The 18,942-nt window shown below is 38.8% G+C and overlaps 1 protein-coding gene across 1 annotated transcript in view; it reads left to right on the top strand.

Annotated features, from left to right (window-relative positions):
* LOC126248157 (sodium leak channel NALCN) overlaps positions 1–18,942 on the top strand; it is a 394,425-nt gene that overhangs the window by 282,875 nt on the left and 92,608 nt on the right. The window contains exons 20-21 of the mRNA XM_049948905.1: positions 6,093–6,260; positions 17,504–17,712. Of these exons, the coding sequence (XP_049804862.1) occupies positions 6,093–6,260; positions 17,504–17,712 (377 nt within the window). The remainder of the gene's footprint in view (positions 1–6,092; positions 6,261–17,503; positions 17,713–18,942) is intronic.

Below are 18,942 nucleotides of genomic sequence, written 5' to 3'. Positions count from 1 at the left end.
TTTATTGATAGAATTATACTTTTTGCAGCAGAAAATTGGATGTACTGTGTTTTTTTAAAGTTCAGAGAAAGCCCATTCACAGAAAACCAATTAGTAACTTTTCCTAAGACCTTCTTTGTATCATTTTCTATTGGACTTTCTTTTACTGGATTAATAATTATGCTTGTATCATCAGCAAACAGTGCCAGTTCAGCATCTTGTTTCACATAAGAAGGGAGGTCATTCACATATATCAAAAACAGGAGGGGACCCATGATTGAACCTTGTGGAACACTTAATGTAATTTCACCCCAGTTAGATGAAGTGGCAAACTCCTTTGAATCACTTGAAGCATATAAAGAGACTTTTTGCTTCCTGTTCTGTAGATATGACTTAAACCACTCATATGCTGTTCCATTTATACCATAGAATTGTAATTTCTCTAACATAATGTCATGGTTCACACAATCAAATTCTTTGGATAAGTCGCAGAGTATTCCTACTGGTGACATTTTACTATTTAAAGCCTCTATTATGTGAACAGTGAAATTGTATATTGCTGTCTCAGTGGAACAGCATTTCTGAAATCTGAACAGTGATTTACCAAGTATCCCATTACTGTTGAAATGGCTAATCACTCTTGAGTACATTACTTTCTCAAAGATTTTTGAAAATGGTGTAAGCAAGGATACTGGCCGGTAATTATTGACATTTGTAGTTTCCCCCTTTTTGTAGAGAGGCCTGACAGTGGCATATTTTAACCTGTCTGGAAAAATACCCTGAGTCAGTGATGCATTACATATGTGACTCAAAACATCAGCTGTAATTGCTCCACATTGTTTTAATAACTTGTTTGAGATGTCATCTACTCCAACAGAACATATATTTTTCAAAGATTTAATAATTTTCTGTATTTCACAAGAGTTTGTTAGATGAAACTTAATCTGACTAAAATTTTTCAAAACTGACTCTTCCATGTACTGCCTGGCTTTTTCTTTTGAACTATCCTCACCAATTTTTTCTCCTACACTTAAGAAGTGATTGTTAAATACATTGGCTACCTGTGTACTATTGGTTAAGATGGTCTCATTCTCTTCAACAGTAATACTACCTACCCCAGTGGTTACTTTTCCTGTCTCCCTTCTAACAACATTCCATATTGATTTGATTTTATTGCTGGAGTTGTTAATTTCTTCTCTAACATACATATTACTTGAATTCCTTACAACTTTTCTTAGTATGTTACAATAATTTTTACAGTGTAAAACTACCATAGAGTAAATATCTCTGGAGTGAGCACTCACATGCGCAGAACAGATTTTATGTTGTCAACATACATTGCCGGCCTGGTCACGTGATCTCAGGACGTCGTGTGTTTGTTCGTATAGCGCCCTGTATATTTAGAATGTCACTAAATCTCTAGTACAGATGGATTCTTTTCGTACGTGTCGTGGATTATTTATATATGTTGCGCAGACATTTTAACAGTATCCATTTGATACCGGGAATAAACCAGCTATGTAATTTTTAAGGGCAAGTGATATTACATTCAGCTTCTTTGCGATAGGTGTCATAGTTCAGATGCACTCAATTTTTGGTAGTTTTTGGTATGATACCACACTTTATAGTATTACAGAGCCTGAAGTACATTTTTGCAGTGATAGTCCTGCAAAACGACTTGACAGTACGTTAGTACTTTCGCAAGTGTCCGAAAAACACCGAATTTACCACACATTAGCGATTATATCCCTGCTAATTCGTCCTTTTTTCTTGTATTTCTGCGTATTTATTTTCTCGTTTTTGCGACCTAAAGCACAATTTTTCTTACTGGTGGCACTTTGAGGTATTTATTTAACGCATTTTAAGTACTTGCTCCCAGTTCATTAAATAAATAGTAGACGGAGTAATCTATGTACACAATTGACAAGTCACTGATAAATACATGGAGGATAGTATTTACTGAAACAACTAACCTTTCCCTTTCCTGTTCCACTAGCAAATTTACGAGAGGAAGCGATTGTTTGTAAGCTTTTGTACGAGCCGTAATATCTATTATATAGTCATAAAATCGTAGAAAAATATGTCTACAGAATCAAGTCTTAATTATAATGCGTCTCGAAATTTTTAAACGTATACAGTGTCTCTTACTAAAATGAAAACTATAATTAGAGCTAAATGGAATGTACCCATGAAAAGTTACTATCCCTCCTTTCACATATTTTTCTTTGCATCCGTAGCAACAACGTAATTCACCATCGCTATTACACTATCAACAAACGGCGAAACACAACAAAAACTCTTGGTATTATAAACTTCAAACGCTGCAGAAAGCACACACGCACAGCGAAGTCCCGAGATCACGTGACAATCCTGGTTTAATGTTGACAACATGCGCAGAACGCATTGCTCACTCCAGAGATATTTACTCTATGAAAACTACTTCTGGATCTTTACTAGTTCTTGCTGTCTCATACAGTTTTCTTTTCCTTTCTGAAGACACTTTAATACCTGTAGTAATCCAAGCTTTCTTTGAAAAGTTTGTGGTGTTACATTTAGTAATTTTCTTTGGAAAACAATGTTCAAAAAGGGATATAAATTTATCAAGAAATATGCTGCATTTATCATTAGCATTTGGCTCATTATATACATCTTCCCAGTTTACATTTCCTAAACTTTCTCTGAAGTGATGTATAGATACCGGGTTGAGCACCCTCACACTTTTACTTAATGGTTTCTGAAGTGTACTCCCTGTTAGGTTTTGTAAGTTAATCAGTTGTGCATCATGGTCAGATAATTCATTTACCACAGGGAAAGCATGTGTTTGTTCTACATCCTCTTGCTGTACAAATACATTATCTATTAGAGTACTGCTGTCCTGAGCTATACGTGTAAGGAAATTGATCACTGATTCTAAGTTATATGTTGTTAACAACACTTCTAGTTCACTTTTCCTATTAGAATTGCTTAGAAAGTTAACATTGAAATCACCACAGATTAATAACTTCTTCATTTTGTCTGACAGACAGCATAGTAGGGAGTCACACTTTTTTATGAATAGCTCCAAATCTCCTAGTGGAGACCTGTACACTGTTGCTAATATCTACACAACATTATCTAGCTGAAGTTCACATGCACAAACCTCAAAGCACTGATCAACACAAAATTTGCTTACTTCAACAGTTCTGTATTTATACCCTTCTTTTAAGAAAATGGCAACTCCTCCTTTATCCATACTAGATCTACAAGTGTAAGATGCTAAATTATACCCATTTCTACTGACATTTTCCATCCCCACAGTTCCATGGTGCTCAGACAGGCAAAGTATACCAATCTCATTCTTATTTTTGAGGTCATCTAAACATATTATCAGCTCATCTACTTTATTTTTTATTCCCCTGATATTTTGGTGAAGTAAGTTGATACCACCCTTAGCTTTATCCCTACTTGCTGTGCATGAAGTTTGTTTTCTTCTATTTTCCTTGGTTGTTGTCTGTCTAGGATTTGGCTTTAACCTACAAACCTGTCTGCCTGGTCCCAATAACCACAGGGATCACCCCTTGTGTGACTGTAGCCCCCCTTACAGTATCTGCTAATAAAGAAGCTGACTTATCTTTCCCCTTTCTATTTAGGTGCAGGCCATATGTAGTGTAACCCTACCTACCGATAGTATCAACTGGAACAACACTCGTGTGAGACTTTGTCGGTGTCTGGAGCATCCCGTTCAGCTCAGTGTTAACATGCCTTACAGCAGTGTTTACCCAGAGCTGATCATGGTGCTGAAAGACCTCCACAAACTCCTACATTCATGTGCCCAATTTCTGCTCCTATTTTATCCAGATCACTCCTAATACTATATCTTGGATTCATAGCAAGGCTGTTTCCTGCTCCCCCAACTATAATTACCTGATCTTCCTTCTCAAAGTCCTTGCATAGCTGACCTACGTTTTCTGTCACCTGTCTAAGGCTAGCACTTCGTTTCACAAAACTTGTGACCTGGTACTCTGTCCCTAATTTCTCCTGAAGCTGTTGGCCCACACTCCTCCCATGACTGCTACCTATAAGCAGAATTCTTCTTTTCCAATTCTGGTTTGACCTCGACATGTCTTTTTTTCTTTATGCTAGTATTCTGCTTCAACCTACATTCAACTACATCTGAATGAGGTCCTTCCTCCACTACTTCAGATAGCAAGCGAAACTGATTTGCTAACTGAATTTCAGAAGTTTTATTTCTGATGTCATACAGAATAATATTCTGGGGCAAATCAACACTCAGGCAAAAGGTATTCACTGCTCAAAAGAAAGTAGTTAGAATAATGTGTGGGGTTCATAGTCGCACATCTTGTAGGCATCTGTTTAAAAGGTTAGGAATTCTTAAAACTGCTTCACAGTACTACATTTACTCAGTAATGAAATTTTTTCTCAACGACATGGACCAGTTTAAAATCAACAGCGACATTCATGATTACAATACCAGAAAAAAGAAAGACCTACACTATCCTTTACTTAAACTATCTTTGGCACAGAAAGGGGTAAAATATGCTGCTATAAAACTTTTTGATAAATTACCAGATGAAATAAAATGTCTGACAGACAGCAGTAATAGTTTCAAAAACAAATTGAAATCATACCTCCTTGACAACTCCTTCTATGCCATAGATGAATTCTTGAATATGAGTAAATAAATCTGGAGATATAATATATGCATTTTGTGCCATTTAAGGGAATGGGATAGATAATAGAAATATTTAGGTATAACACTATAATGTAAAAAAAGAAAAACAAAAAACCTTTTTTCCTGTGCGCACTTCTTGTGCATTTGACACGTTCCACATTGTAACAGTTTTCCATGCTATTGATCAATGGAACACGTAACTAACGAACAGGTGATTGAATGTTGCAGATACGAGATATAACTTATGATGAGTAATGGATTACATTTACTATGTATATTGTCCAACATGCAGAGCCATACTGACTGTCCCTGTAGGTTGTGATGCCCTCACATGACAATTCAGCATGAAAAAGGCCCTTAATTTTGTAGATCAGGCCATCCAGCATGACTTTCAGGAACACTTAACATTGCTGGAGGTCAGCAGTAGACAGAGGGGACAGTGTTGGGGCTATAGTACTTTTGTTTAGAGCTTCCCAAGAAGTAAATGGACTGCTGTAGATATGTTATGTCCTAAGTTGTAGGTATTCATCCACTAGATCAGTTGTGTGTGGTGATTACTATGTGTCATGTGGAACCAGCCATCACATGCACTATAAAAACTGCACATTTTCATGATGTCATCCTAGTAACTGCAGCCATTGGAGTACTCATAGAAGCATATATGTGCTACTGACATGATGCTGTCACAGAAGTAAACACTGGTTTTACCACATTGGTCCCTTTTCACAATTTTTGCCAGAATGGTTTCATGTCTCAGAATCTCCCTCTAGGCTAAACTGCAACTCTGTGAACAGGACACTATCGTATAGTTCATAGAGATACCTGCAAAAGGCAAGACACCACATACATTGAACCATGTGATACCTTTGTGAGGGTAATGCATCCACATGTTCACTGAGCGTATAACTAAACTTGTTCAGTCAGATAGAAGTCGTGAGTGAGGATACTGTGAAATCTTTACCTAGGGCAGGTGTTGTTTTTGTTGGATAAATTAAGCACTTAAAGCAGGAGAAGTATCCTCTGACTTGGTAATAGTATGTGGTAAACCTTCCCTGCACTGCTGTTGAAAGTTTTCTCCCTCCTGTGTTCCTTTTTAATCCTGTTAAATGACATGATTGGAGGCATACAACTATTGTCCACCTTTCATTGAAAGTGGCTGACCTCTAATTTGCCAGTGATCATTTCATGCATAATGTCATCCATATGTGTTTGCTGTGTCATCCTCAGCCCCTAACACAAGACATCTGCCCACATGGGCTGATGCACAAAGATGGTGATCTTATACTAACGTGCCAAGTATGTCACATATTTCCACATTTCCTCTCCATAGATCAGTCCAGACAGTCATGCAAAGATCATTTAATATACGCATGTGATTGTATTTTATATTGTAAGTAAACACAATTTAAAATTTAATACTGACGATATATGTATGTTTCAGGTGAATCTTGTTTTTCTTTGCTGGATGCCAAAGAATGTTCCACCGAATTCAGGAGCACAGCTTCTTATGATACTCAGATGCGTACGACCTCTAAGAATTTTCACACTTGTTCCACACATGAGAAAAGTAGTCTACGAGCTATGCCGAGGATTCAAAGAAATTTTGCTGGTACTGTTCTTACATCTTAGTAGGCAATAAGTTTATGTAGTGTATTCATTAAGTTACGCATAGGTTTCTCTTCAGAATGTGATTACTGCAGAGTCGTGTTAAAACATGATAAACGATCAGAATTATGCATTCAAAAACTGATATAGAATTTGATACTTAGATCAGTTTAGTGAGGAAACTTTTGGCAGAATGAGAAAAATTTAGGAGTAAAGGAGAACACTCACTAGATAGCAACAGTGTTGAGTAGTCAACAGACACACACAAAAGAGAATGAAAACTTTGCTTGCTTTAAGAAGAAAGCCTTTGAACGTGGTGCTCAGATGTGCGTATCTGTGTTTGTTTCATACATCAGAAGAAGTGTATTGTCTGAAAGCTAAGCTACAAGTTCTACATCTTATTTATCTGGCTGTCTACCACTCAAATCAACTATAGAATTCTCAGTGTTGTGTGTCCTGCTGCACAATGCAAGTAGGTACACAGGTGAGAGTGTGTGGGGAGAGTGGGCGTTGATGCAGGTTGGGGGTGGACTTGTACTGTAGCTTCCAAAAGCTAGCAAAGTTTTCATTTTCTTTTGTGAGCAGCTGTTGACAACTCAAAGCGACTTCTGTTCAGTGAGAACTTAGATCAAAGTTTATGTATTTAGAAAAAATGTCCAAAAATGAAGCATGTTTGTCTTTGTTAAAGGAAAATTTTATAATAACAAAACTGGTTATTTAGGATAATGATCATCTCAGTAATGGCAGACAAGAAATCTTTTTAGCAAATGTTTATCGTCTTTAGTCTAGCATTGCCTCCATTTGAGAAGTATTCTCCATTTGGCATTTGTCCTCTTTTCCACTCAAAGCTTTGTTTTCTTTTATATTTTGTTATGTAAGGAATGGAAAGAGTAAAGATAACCATTCATTTTATAGTTGATTTGGATGATAGGCAACCATAAAAATTAGATATAGAGCTTATAGCTTAGCTTACAGACAGTGTCCTCCTACACACCTAAGAAACAAACACAGTCATTTACAACTACAATGTGTAGGGGATGTTTGTTACCTCTGGAAGGCAATGAATGAAAGATAAGCTAAAAGCTCCAAATCTTGTTTATGAGTCTGGTGTTGTTCAGTACTTCAACTATGCAGTGAATCCTTATCTTTACACATTCCGCAAAATGTAATCCACCCAGTACTTTCCAGTATCATATTACTAGGATCAGTGAAATATATACCCCAACTAAGTTCATTTGACTTTGTAGTGACATGAGCCACACAGCGGACTGGGGAATTGCTTGCAGGAGAATGGAGATGGGGTAGCACATGGCCAATACAAGTATGTACCCCATTTCAGTATTGCCATTAAGTGAACAGAAGTACCAGTGCTTGCTAAACAACACATTATTATTCATTTTCTTACCAAATAAAACATGAAATTAATTGACAGTTTGAAGTGTAAAGTGATGCTACTGTAAGTGTAACCCAGGTGTCAGTTGGTCCCAGAAGTTCCAAAATGGTCATGATAAAGTATAAAATCAAAGCCACAAATGAAATTTGATGACCAGTTTCAGAGAAGACAATGTATGAGTTATGTGTGAGCTTTTATAATTTTATTGCAACATTGCTGTTGCCAAGATTGCATGACAGGTGATAGTGGGTCTTAGAAGTGTCCATACAATTTTATTGGTCACACTTGGATATCGAAGAATATTGGCAACTAGGTTCCCCAAGAATGTGCAGAAAGACATCAATCAGCATCTTCTGAATTACTCTGAACAAGAAGGAGATGTGTTCAGAACCATGCTGTGACCTGCTGCAAAATGTGGGTCTGTCAATTTACCCCGTAGAACAAGAGGATGAGTATGGAGAGGAGGAAAGTTCCAGAGGGGGCACCGAACGAGGCCAAAACTTGGCTTTCAGCCAGAAAAGTTTCGGCAACTGTGTTAAGGTACTCAAAAGATGTACTGCTGATTGACTACCTGTACAGTTGAATGACAAACTACTACTGCAAGCTAATGGATAATGCCAAGTTTGCATAACTGGCAGCCAATTCCCAATGTCCTCCTGCATGACAGCGCTCAGCCCCGTAGAGCAACTCTTAATTAGTGAAAAACACACTATCTCTTCATCACTCACCTTATAGTCCAGACTTGTCCCCAAGTGACTACCACATATTTGGTCCACTGAAGAAGACATCAGGAGAGGAATGTTTCAAAGAAAATGCTGCAGTCAAACAGTATATGTGCAATTGATTACTGAGGTAGCCAACTTCTTTCTTCCATGAACAGATTAGGAAGCTTTCTGTCATAACAGTTCTACGACAATTTCAACTATATGGAATAGGTGTAATGCAACCCACTACATTGAGGAGGCACCAAGACCAGAACGCAGAATGAAAAAGAATGCTAAAGTATTTAAGCTTTTGAAGACAATCCTCCTTCCATAGTAGAAAACTCACATACATTCACTTGAGCACACTCTCACATATATGAGCAGTGTCTGGAGGTGCTGAGGCCCAAATGCAATTGCATCTGATGTGATAAGCAATCTTGGGTGGATGGTGGGGTTAAGGGAGAGGCACGAGGAGAGGTAAGGATAATAGGGTAGAGATGGGGGAAGATGCTAGAGCTGCCTTTGGGAACATGCAGGGATGTGGTGGGGACGGGATAGGGCTGCCAGGTGCAGCATTATGAAGCTCTGTTGTGGTGGGGGGAAGGGGGAGGGAGGGGGGGCAAGAGAGAGGAGAGACTTAAAGAAGGGGAAATGACTTTGTATGTGTGTTGGCAGGAGAGAAGGTGTATTCAGTACCGGCATGGGAACAGGGAAGAGAATAGGTAGGTGGAGGACAGGGACTGACGAAGATCAAGGCCAAGGGGTGGGGTGGGGGTTGAGGGGGATGGGGGGTTGGGGATTGAAGGTTATATTATAGACAGAATTCTTTCTCATAGATACAATTCAGAAAAGCTAATGTTGGTGGGAAGAATCCGTATGGTGCTGGCTGTGAAGCAGTCATTAAAGTGGGGCAAAAAGTTTATCAAATAGTTGTCCAGCTGTCTACTGTCCACAGTTTGGCAATAGTTTCTCATGTGGACAGAGAGCTTGTTACCTGTCGTGACCATGTATAATACAGGCCAGTGGTTGCAGATTGGTTGATAGATCACATGGATGCCTTTACAGATGGCCCTGCCTTAGATGCGGTTGCAGTTGCCTGTGATAGGACTGGAGTAGGCGGTAGTGGGAGGATGTATGGGGCAGGTCTTGCATCTAGATCTGTTGCATGGAGATGAGTCTTTTGAGTGGTTGATGGAATACCATTATGGGAGGGTTGGGGAGAACATTTCTCAATTCAGGACACAGTGAGAAGTAGTCAAAACCTTGGCGGAGAATGGTACTGAATCGCAAGAGGAGAGCTTCAGTGTGGTTGGACAGTGAGTTTGTGGGGAAAGATTAGTGACAGGTGAGACAAGATACAGGATATCAGTTATTGGACAGGGCTGGGTGTCTAATTTTGGCCTGTGAATGCCTCAGTAAGACCCTTGGCCTATTTGGAAAGGGACTACTCATCATTACAGTTGAGGCAACCATGGGTGGCTAGGCTACATGGAAGGGACAGCTTATTGTGGAAAAGATAGCAGCCGTCAAGGTGGAGATATTGTTGGTGGCTGGTTGATGTGTTTGATATGGACAGAGGTAGTAATGTAGCCATTCTTGAAATGGAGACTGAGTTGAAGGAATGTGGCTTGTTGGGTTGAGGAGGACCAGATGAAGCAAATGGGGAAAAGGTGTTGAGGTTCTGAAGAATGTGGGGAGGGTGCCCTCACACTTCATCCAGATCACAAAGATGTCATCATTGAATCTGAACCAGGTGATCGGTTTGGGATTCTGAGTGTTTAGGAAGGTTTCCTTTATGCTGTGGCTGCCCACTTCAGACATCATAGCACCTTCTGCATCAGCATCCCACTTCACATCCAACCAACACAGGATGCCTGCATCACATGGCATATATTCACCAGGAAAACATACGTCGTCTGTGTTGTCAACACAAATATTTACCAGCGGCCACAACACAACACATCACCAGGTCTCCACCAGAGACCACCAGGGACTGCTACCCATTCGCAGAGCCTGCAGAACAGCTTCACCAGAGGTCGCAGCTAGCCCAGGAACTACTTTGATATGCCAGGCATGTGATCGCAAATAGTTCCAGAAGATACATCCGCCAAACAGGCTTTACAGGGCGGCGCACTATCGGCAAAGGGTAGTTTGATGCACCACTTGGAAGTATACAGAGCTGCCCCCCTGGCAACCAAAGCAGACACCTCTTCTAGCTGGCTGATCCCTTGCAGATGGACTTGGTATAGTCAATGAACATCTTGACATTGTAGAATTTTTTGATTGAGATCTCTCCCTGTGAAGAGTTGGGTCTTTTCTATTATTATTTTATATTTGTGACAATCCACTGTTGGGATTGAGTCTGTTGTCCTTTTGGAGATGGTATTGTTTCGTTTTGGTGAGTCTAATAAATTGTTTTCAGACTTGTGTTTTCTGCATTTCTATTCTGCTAACGCAGATACTTCACGTTAGTGTGTAAATGATCCAGGAATACATTGGCAGTACATGTTGCTATGTGGGTGCCCATTGTTGTACCACAGATTTTTTTGTAGGTGATGCCTTCAAAGGAGAACTAATTGTGAGTGAGGATGTAGTTGGTTATGGTTACCAGGAAGGAGGTTGTTGGTTTGGAGTCACTCGGGCATTAGGAAAAGTGGTGTTCAGTAGAGGCAAGGCCAAGGGCATTGGAGATATTAGCATAAAGGGATTGGAGATATTAGCATAAAGGGAGATGGCATTGATGCTGACATGCAGAGTACTGGGTGGTAAAGGATCAGGAACTGCAGAGAATTAATGGAGCAAATGGTTGGTGTCTTTCCCATTGTGTGGTTTCCCATACTAAAATTTGAAGATTTGTGCTGGACTGGAATTCAAACCCAGGTCCCCTGCTTACAAGGCAAATGCTCTGACCACTAAGTCATCCAGACATGGTGGTCATTGTGGCTGCATGGCCTTTCCTAGCATCCCTCCCATCAGACTCGAATTCTCAACTTATGTATATAATTAAGCTAAAATGGCCAATGATCTCTTCAGTGCAGTTGCACATCAGGCTCTAACTCTTACAGGAATCAGCGAAATGCTACAACTAATGAAGATAATGGGCAGTGGGCACTACAACATTAGTAGTGTGCAAAAGTTGGATCTGACAGGAAGCGTGCTAGGATAGTCTGTGCAGTTGGGATGACCATTGTTTCCAGATGGCTTAGTGGTCAGATCATCTGCCTAGTAAGCAGGAGATCTGGGTTTGAATCCAGGTCCGGCCCAAATTTTTAACTTTCCACTTTGATTTCATTATGTGCCCACTCACAGTCAATGTTTGTAATTCCTTCGTGCCTTAATTCATAATGGCTGCTGATGATGCTGGTTTCAATCAGTGCCCACTCGCATATTGCATACTGGAACAGGAAACTAGCACTCTAATTGTGGAAATGACGTACACACAACTTTCTTTTTCATTTGTGCTGTATTCATTATAATCAGAAAAGACATTTATATTTAGAGAGTCTGACAACTTCGAACTCCATACAACCTTCAACAAAACTGTTACGGGTGGACTGACTCACCCACGTGGTCACTGCTGTGTCCCATTAATTAAATTCATGACAGTTACATATACTGCTTTTCATTGTTGTAAATGTTATATTAATCGAATTAAAGTCAACATTTAAAGTAAGGGAAAGGGAACCACTCACCTGTAGTGGATCAATTCATGGAGCACAGTAACACCTAACAGAAAACAGCATTCACACTAGCTTTAGAGTACTAACTCTTTTTCCTGCAGTACTAAGGAATGGGAGATAAGCTTGAAGTTTTCTAAAGCTATAGGTACAGTGATGAGGAATAGCTCATGGGCAGTTTGGCTGAAGAGAAATGGGCATCTCAAAGAAGGGCAATCACAGAAGTTGGAAAGAAAACTGTAGTTACAAGGAATATAACAGTAAAGAAACCATGGATAAACTAAGAAATACTTCATTTTATCAATGAAATAAGGAAGTGCCAAACTGTTCAGGGAAATTCAGGAATACAGAAATACAAGCTGCTTAATAATGAAATAACTAGGAAATCCAGGGAAGCCAAGGCAAAGTGGCTGCATGAAAAATGTGAAGAAGTCAAAAAAGAAATGAATTTTGGAAGGACTGACTCAAGTTATAAAAAATTCAAAACAATCTTTGGTGAAATTAAAATCAAGAGTGGTAACATAAAGATTGCTCTGAAAATTTCACTGTTAAATGCACAGGAGAAAGCACATAGGAGGAAAGAGTACATTGAGTCTGATTTGATAGATAAAGAAACAGAGTCGATATAGAAGAGAGGGGGATCCAGCATTAGAATCAGAATTTAAAAGAGCTTTGGAAGACTTAATTTCAAATAAGTCAGAACAAATATTTAACTTTCCATCAGAATTTTTGAAATCGTTTGGAGAAGTGACAACCAAACGATTGTTCATGTTGGTGTGGAGACTGTATGAGTCTCATTCTATACCGTCTGACTTCCAGAAAAATGTCCACACAATTCCAAAGACTGCAAGAGTTGACAGGCGCAAGAATTATTACACAGTCAGCTTAACAGCTCAGGCCTCTAAGCTGCTGCCAAGAGTAATATACAGAAGAATGGGAAAATAATTGAGGATGTGTTGCATGATGATCAGCTTGGTTTTAGAAATGTAAAGGCACAAGAGAGGCATTTCTGGCATTGTGGTTGATAATAGAAGCAAGACTAAAGAAAAATCAAGATATGTTCAGAGGATTTGCCAACCTGGAAAAAGTGTTCGGCAGTGTCAAATGGTGGAAGATGTTCAAAATTTTGTGGAAAATACAAGTAAGCTATAAGGAGACATGGGTGATGAACAACATTTAAAAGAGCCAAGAGGGAATAATAAGAGTGGAATACGAAGAATGGAATACTCAGATTAAAAAGGGTGTAAGACAGTGGTGTATTCTTTCACCTGTACTGTTCAACTTATCTGTTGAAGAAGCAATGTTGGAAATAAAAGGAAGGTTCAAAACTGGGATTAAAATTCAAGGTGGAAGGATACCAATGTTGAGATTGCTGATGACTTTGCTATCCTCAGTGAAAGTGAAAAATTATAGGATCTGTTGAATTGAATGAACAGTCTAATGTGTACAGAACATGGATTGAGAGTAAATCAAAGGAGGACAAAAGTAATGAGAAGTAGCAGAAATGAGAACATTGAGAAACTTAACATCAGGGTTGATCGTCATGAAGTAGGTGAAGTTGAAGATTTCTACTACCTAGGCATCAAAATAACCAATGCAGTTGGAGCCAGGAGGACTTCAAAAGCAGACTAGCACTGGCAAAAAAAGGCATTCCTGACCAAGAGAAGTATACTAGTATCAAATGTAGGCCTTAATTTGAGGAAGAAATTTCAGAGAATGTATGTTTGGAGCACAGCATTGTGTGGTAGTGACACATGGACCGTGGGGAAACGGAAACAGAAGAAAATCAAAGCATTTTACATGTGGTGCTACAGGCAAGTGTTGAAAATTAGTTCGACTGATAAGGTAAGGAATAAGGAAGTTCTGTGCAGAATCGGAGAGGAAAGGAATATATGGAAAACATTGACAACAAGAAGGGACAGGATGGTAGGGCATCATTTAAGACATCAGCAAATAACTTCCATTGTACTAGAGGAAGCTGTAGAGATTAAAAACTGTAGAGGAAATAGAGACTGGAATATGTCCAGAAAATAATTGAGGTTGTACCTTGCATGTGTTACTCTGAGATTAAGAGGTTGACACAGGAGAGAAATTCATGGTGGGCTGCATCAAACCAGTCAGAAGACTGATGAAAAAAATAAATAAATGTAGAAAAATAGGTGCTGCATCTGTATTGGTACAAGTCACTAATAAAACTATGGTACACGTCACCAATAAAACTGTGTTACTATATTCTGGAGTGGGAATTAAAGTTCCCAGGAGAAGAAATAAAAACTATGAGGTTTGCCGATGATATTGTAATTCTGTTAAAGACAGCAAAGGACTTGGAAAAGGCAGTTGATAAAAATGGACAGTGGCTTGAAAGGAGGACATAACAAGAAAATCAGCAAAAGCAAAACATAGATAATGGAATGTAGTCAAATTAAATGAAATGATGCTGAGGGCATTAGATCATGATGAGACGCTTAAAGTAGTAGATGAGTTTTGTTATTTGAGTAGCAAAATAATTGATGATGGCTGAAGTAAAGAGAATTTAAAATGTCAACTGGCAACAGTTAAGAAAAGTGTTTTTGAAGAAGAGAAATTTGTTAACATCGAATGTAGACTTAAGTGTTGAGAAGTCTTTTCTGAAAGTATTTGTATGGAGTGTAGTCATGTATGGAAGTGAAAAATTGATGATAAAAAGTTTAGACTAGAAGAGAATAGAAGCTTTTAAAAAGTCGTGCTTCAGAAGAAAGAATGTTGAAGATTTGATGGGTAGATCTTGTAACTAATGAGGAGGTACTGAATAGAATTGGGGAGAAAAGAAATTTGTGGCACAATGTGACTAGAAGAAGGGACTGATTGATGGGGCACATTCTGAGACATCAAGTGATCACCAGTTTAATGTTGGAGAGGAATATGGGACATAAAAATCATAGAGGGAGAGCAAGAGATGAGCACAGTAAGCAGATTCCGAAGCATGTAAGTTGCATTAGTTATTCAGAAATGAAGAGGCTTGTACAGGATAGAGTACCATGGAGAGCTGCATCAAACCAGTCTTCAGACTGAAGACCACAACAAGAAGAACAACTATATTCTGATTTATGTTTGAATGATCTTCATATGTTGTTACTTGTAATTCTGTCTTTATCCCTCAAGTTGTCTGTTTCTCACCAGCATTCTTCTCCCATATACTGACAATGTTGTGCTGGATTTTAATGCAATACATTCTAGGTTTAGATGTAAAGGCAAAAAAGTGTACTCTTCAATATACTTAATACAAACTGTTCACAACTCTTCTAGAGCTGAAAAATTTAATTTCACTGCATTATCATCAGAAACTTTGTTGTTGTTGTTGTGGTCTTCAGTCCTGAGACTGGTTTGATGCAGCTCTCCATGCTACTCTATCCTGTGCAAGCTTCTTCATCTCCCAGTACTTACTGCAACTTACATCCTTCTGAATCTGCGTAGTGTATTCATCTCTTGGTCTCCCTCTACGATTTTTACCCTCCACGCTGCCCTCCAATGCTAAATTTGTGATCCCTTGATGCCTCAGAACATGTCCTACCAACCGATCCCTTCTTCTTGTGAAGTTGTGCCATAAACTCCTCTTCTCCCCAATTCTATTCAATACCTCCTCATTAGTTATGTGATCTACCCATCTAATCTCTTCTTGTCCAAACTACTTATCGTCCATGTTTCACTTCCATACATGGCTACACTCCATACAAACACTTTCAGAAACGACTTCCTGACACTTAAATCTATACTCGATGTTAACAAATTTCTCTTCTTCAGAAACGCTTTCCTTGCCATTGCCAGTCTACATTTTACATCCTCTCTACTTCGACCATCATCAGTTATTTTGCTCCCCAAATAGCAAAACTCCTTTACTACTTTAAGTGTCTCATTTCCTAATCTAATACCCTCAACATCACCCGACTTAATTCGACTACATTCCATTATCCTTGTTTTGCTTTTGTTGATGTTCATCTTATATCCTCCTTTCAAGACACTATCCATTCCGTTCAACTGCTCTTCCAAATCCTTTGCTGTCTCCGACAGAATTACAATGTCATCAGTGAACCTCAAAGTTTTTATTTCTTCTCCATAGATTTTAATACCAACTCCAAATTTTTCTTTTGTTTCCTTTATTGCTCGCTCAATATACAGATTGAATAACATCGGGGAGAGGCTACAACCCTGTCCCACTCCCTTCCCGACCACTGCTTCCCTTTCATGTCCCTCGACTCTTATAACTGCCATCTGGTTTCTGTACAAATTGTAAACAGCCTTTCGCTCCCTGTATTTTACCCCTGCCACCTTTAGAATTTGAAAGAGAGTATTCCAGCCAACATTGTCAAAAGCTTTCTCTAAGTCTACAAATGCTAGAAACGTAGGTTTGCCTTTCCTTAATTTTTCTTGTAAGATAAGTCGTAAGGTCAGTATTGCCTCACGTGTTCCAATATTTCTACGGAATCCAAACTGATCTTCCCCAAGGTCGGCTTCTGCTAGTTTTCCCATTCGTCTGTAAAGGATTCGCGTTAGTATTTTGCAACTGTGGCTTATTAATCTGATTGTTCGGTAATTTTCACATCTGTCAACATCTGCTTTTTTTTTGGGATTGGAATTATTATATTCTTCTTGAAGTCTGAGGGTATTTCGCCTGTCTCATGCATCTTGCTCACCAGATGGTAGAGTTTTGTCAGGACTGGCTCTCCCAATGCCGTCAGTAGTTCTAATGGAATGTTGTCTACTCCCGGGGCCTTGTTTCGACTCAGGTCTTTCAGTGCTCTGTCAAACTCTTCACGCAGTATTGTGTCTCCCATTTCATCTTCATCTACATTCTCTTCCATTTCCAGAATATTGTCCTCAAGTACATCGCCCTTGTATAGAGCCTTTGCTTAGAACTGGGTTTCCATCTGAGCTCTTGATATTCATACAAGTAGTTCTCTTTTCTCCAAAGGTCTCTTTAATTTTCCTGTAGGCAGTATCTATCTTACCCCTAGTGAGGTAGGCCTCTACATCCTTACTTTGTTGGTCTGACAAATTTCAAAAGGTAGGCGTAGAATTATTTGACAATAATGATTGTAAAAGTATTGTACACCCTGAAGTTTATTGCCATCTAGTCTCAAAAAATGTATAACTTGATCTGTCTGTCTGTGGATACATACACTTGTTGAAAGTATAAGGGAAGAAAAATGATAATCATTTAAAAAATAGTATATTTCCCACTTAAAAATTGAAGTAGTAATAAGGGCAAAGGAATGTATATAATTATTTAATTCATTTTAACATCTTTTTGGACATCTCAAAAGAAGGAAAGATAGAGAGAATTACTTTTTTCCTAATTGTATTTGTGAACTTTAAAATTTACTTTGTTTTGTTATTTTGTCCATATTACCTGTTCATGTTTTACTTCTTACATTTGGTACATTTTGAAGTTGTCCATGTGTGTGTCACTGTAAAGAAAGTTTTGTAATTCTTTCAGGTATCAATTCTTCTTATAGTGCTGATGTTTGTATTTGCAAGTTATGGTGTTCAGCTGTTTGGAGGACGATTAGCAAGATGTAATGATCCTACAATCACTAAGCGTGAAGATTGTGTTGGTGTGTTTATGAGAAGAGTATTTGTCACAAAAATGAAATTGCAGCCTGGTGCTAATGAGTCATATCCATCTATTCTGGTACCTCGAGTCTGGTTAGTAGATTTCTGCTTCAAAACCTTTTTTTTAAATCTTCGTATATCCATAATTGAAATGGATGATTTGGGATGTCAGCTAGTATAATATATGTTAAAAAATGATGAAATTCCTCCAGTTGTATTAAGGTGTTGCTTTTATTGGCGACTAGTTTCGATGTTGTTACACCATCATCTTCAGGCTCATACTTGTTGACAGCAACTGTATGTGTCTAACACTAGTAGTCAGTGGTGAGATAGGTGTGTTCCATGTGGGAGGCAGGTAGTAACTGATATGATATGAATTGATATCAGTTACTATCTGCCTTCCGCATGGAATGCACCTATCTCACCACTGACTACTAGTGTTAGACACATACAGTTGCTGTCAACAAGTATGCGCCTGAAGCTGATGGTGTAACAACATCGAAACTAGTCGCCAATAAAACCAACACCTTAAAACAGCTGGAGGAATTTTGTCATTTTTAACATATTTTTTTTAAATAGTTAATTCAAATTTCAGCTGTAAATAATAAAATAAATCATCTAAAAACAAAGATGATGTGACTTACCGAACGAAAGCGCTGGCAGGTCGATAGACACACAAACAAACACAAACACACACACAAAATTCAAGCTTTCGCAACAAACAGTTGTCTCATCAGGAAAGAGGGAAAGACGAAAGGATGTGGGTTGTAAGGGAGAGGGTAAGGAGTCATTCCAATCCCGGGAGCGGAAAGACTTACCTTAGGGGGAAAAAAGGACAGGTATACACTCGCACACACACATATATCCATCCACACATATACAGACACAAAGAATATGTCTGCTTGTGTCTGTATATGTGTGGATGGATATGTGTGTGTGTGTGTGCGAGTGTGAGTGTATACCTGTCCTTTTTTCCCCCTAAGGTAAGTCTTTCCGCTCCCGGGATTGGAATGACTCCTTACCCTCTCCCTTAAAACCCACATCCTTTCGTCTTTCCCTCTCCTTCCCCTCTTTCCTGATGAGCCAACAGTTTGTTGCGAAAGCTTGAATTTTGTGTGTGTGTTTGTGTTTGTTTGTGTGTCTATCGACCTGCCAGCGCTTTCGTTCGGTAAGTCACATCATCTTTGTTTTTAGATATATTTTTCCCACGTGGAATGTTTCCCTCTATTATAAAAATAAATCATCTTATTTAGATGATGAATAAGGGACCTCATTGAAATATAGGAACTAATCTTGACTGTTTTAAAATGCTGCAGATAATAA

Source organism: Schistocerca nitens, chromosome 1, assembly GCF_023898315.1.
Source record: "Schistocerca nitens isolate TAMUIC-IGC-003100 chromosome 1, iqSchNite1.1, whole genome shotgun sequence".
Lineage (NCBI taxonomy): Eukaryota > Metazoa > Arthropoda > Insecta > Orthoptera > Acrididae > Schistocerca > Schistocerca nitens.
This window is presented reverse-complemented; position numbering and strand designations above follow the sequence as displayed.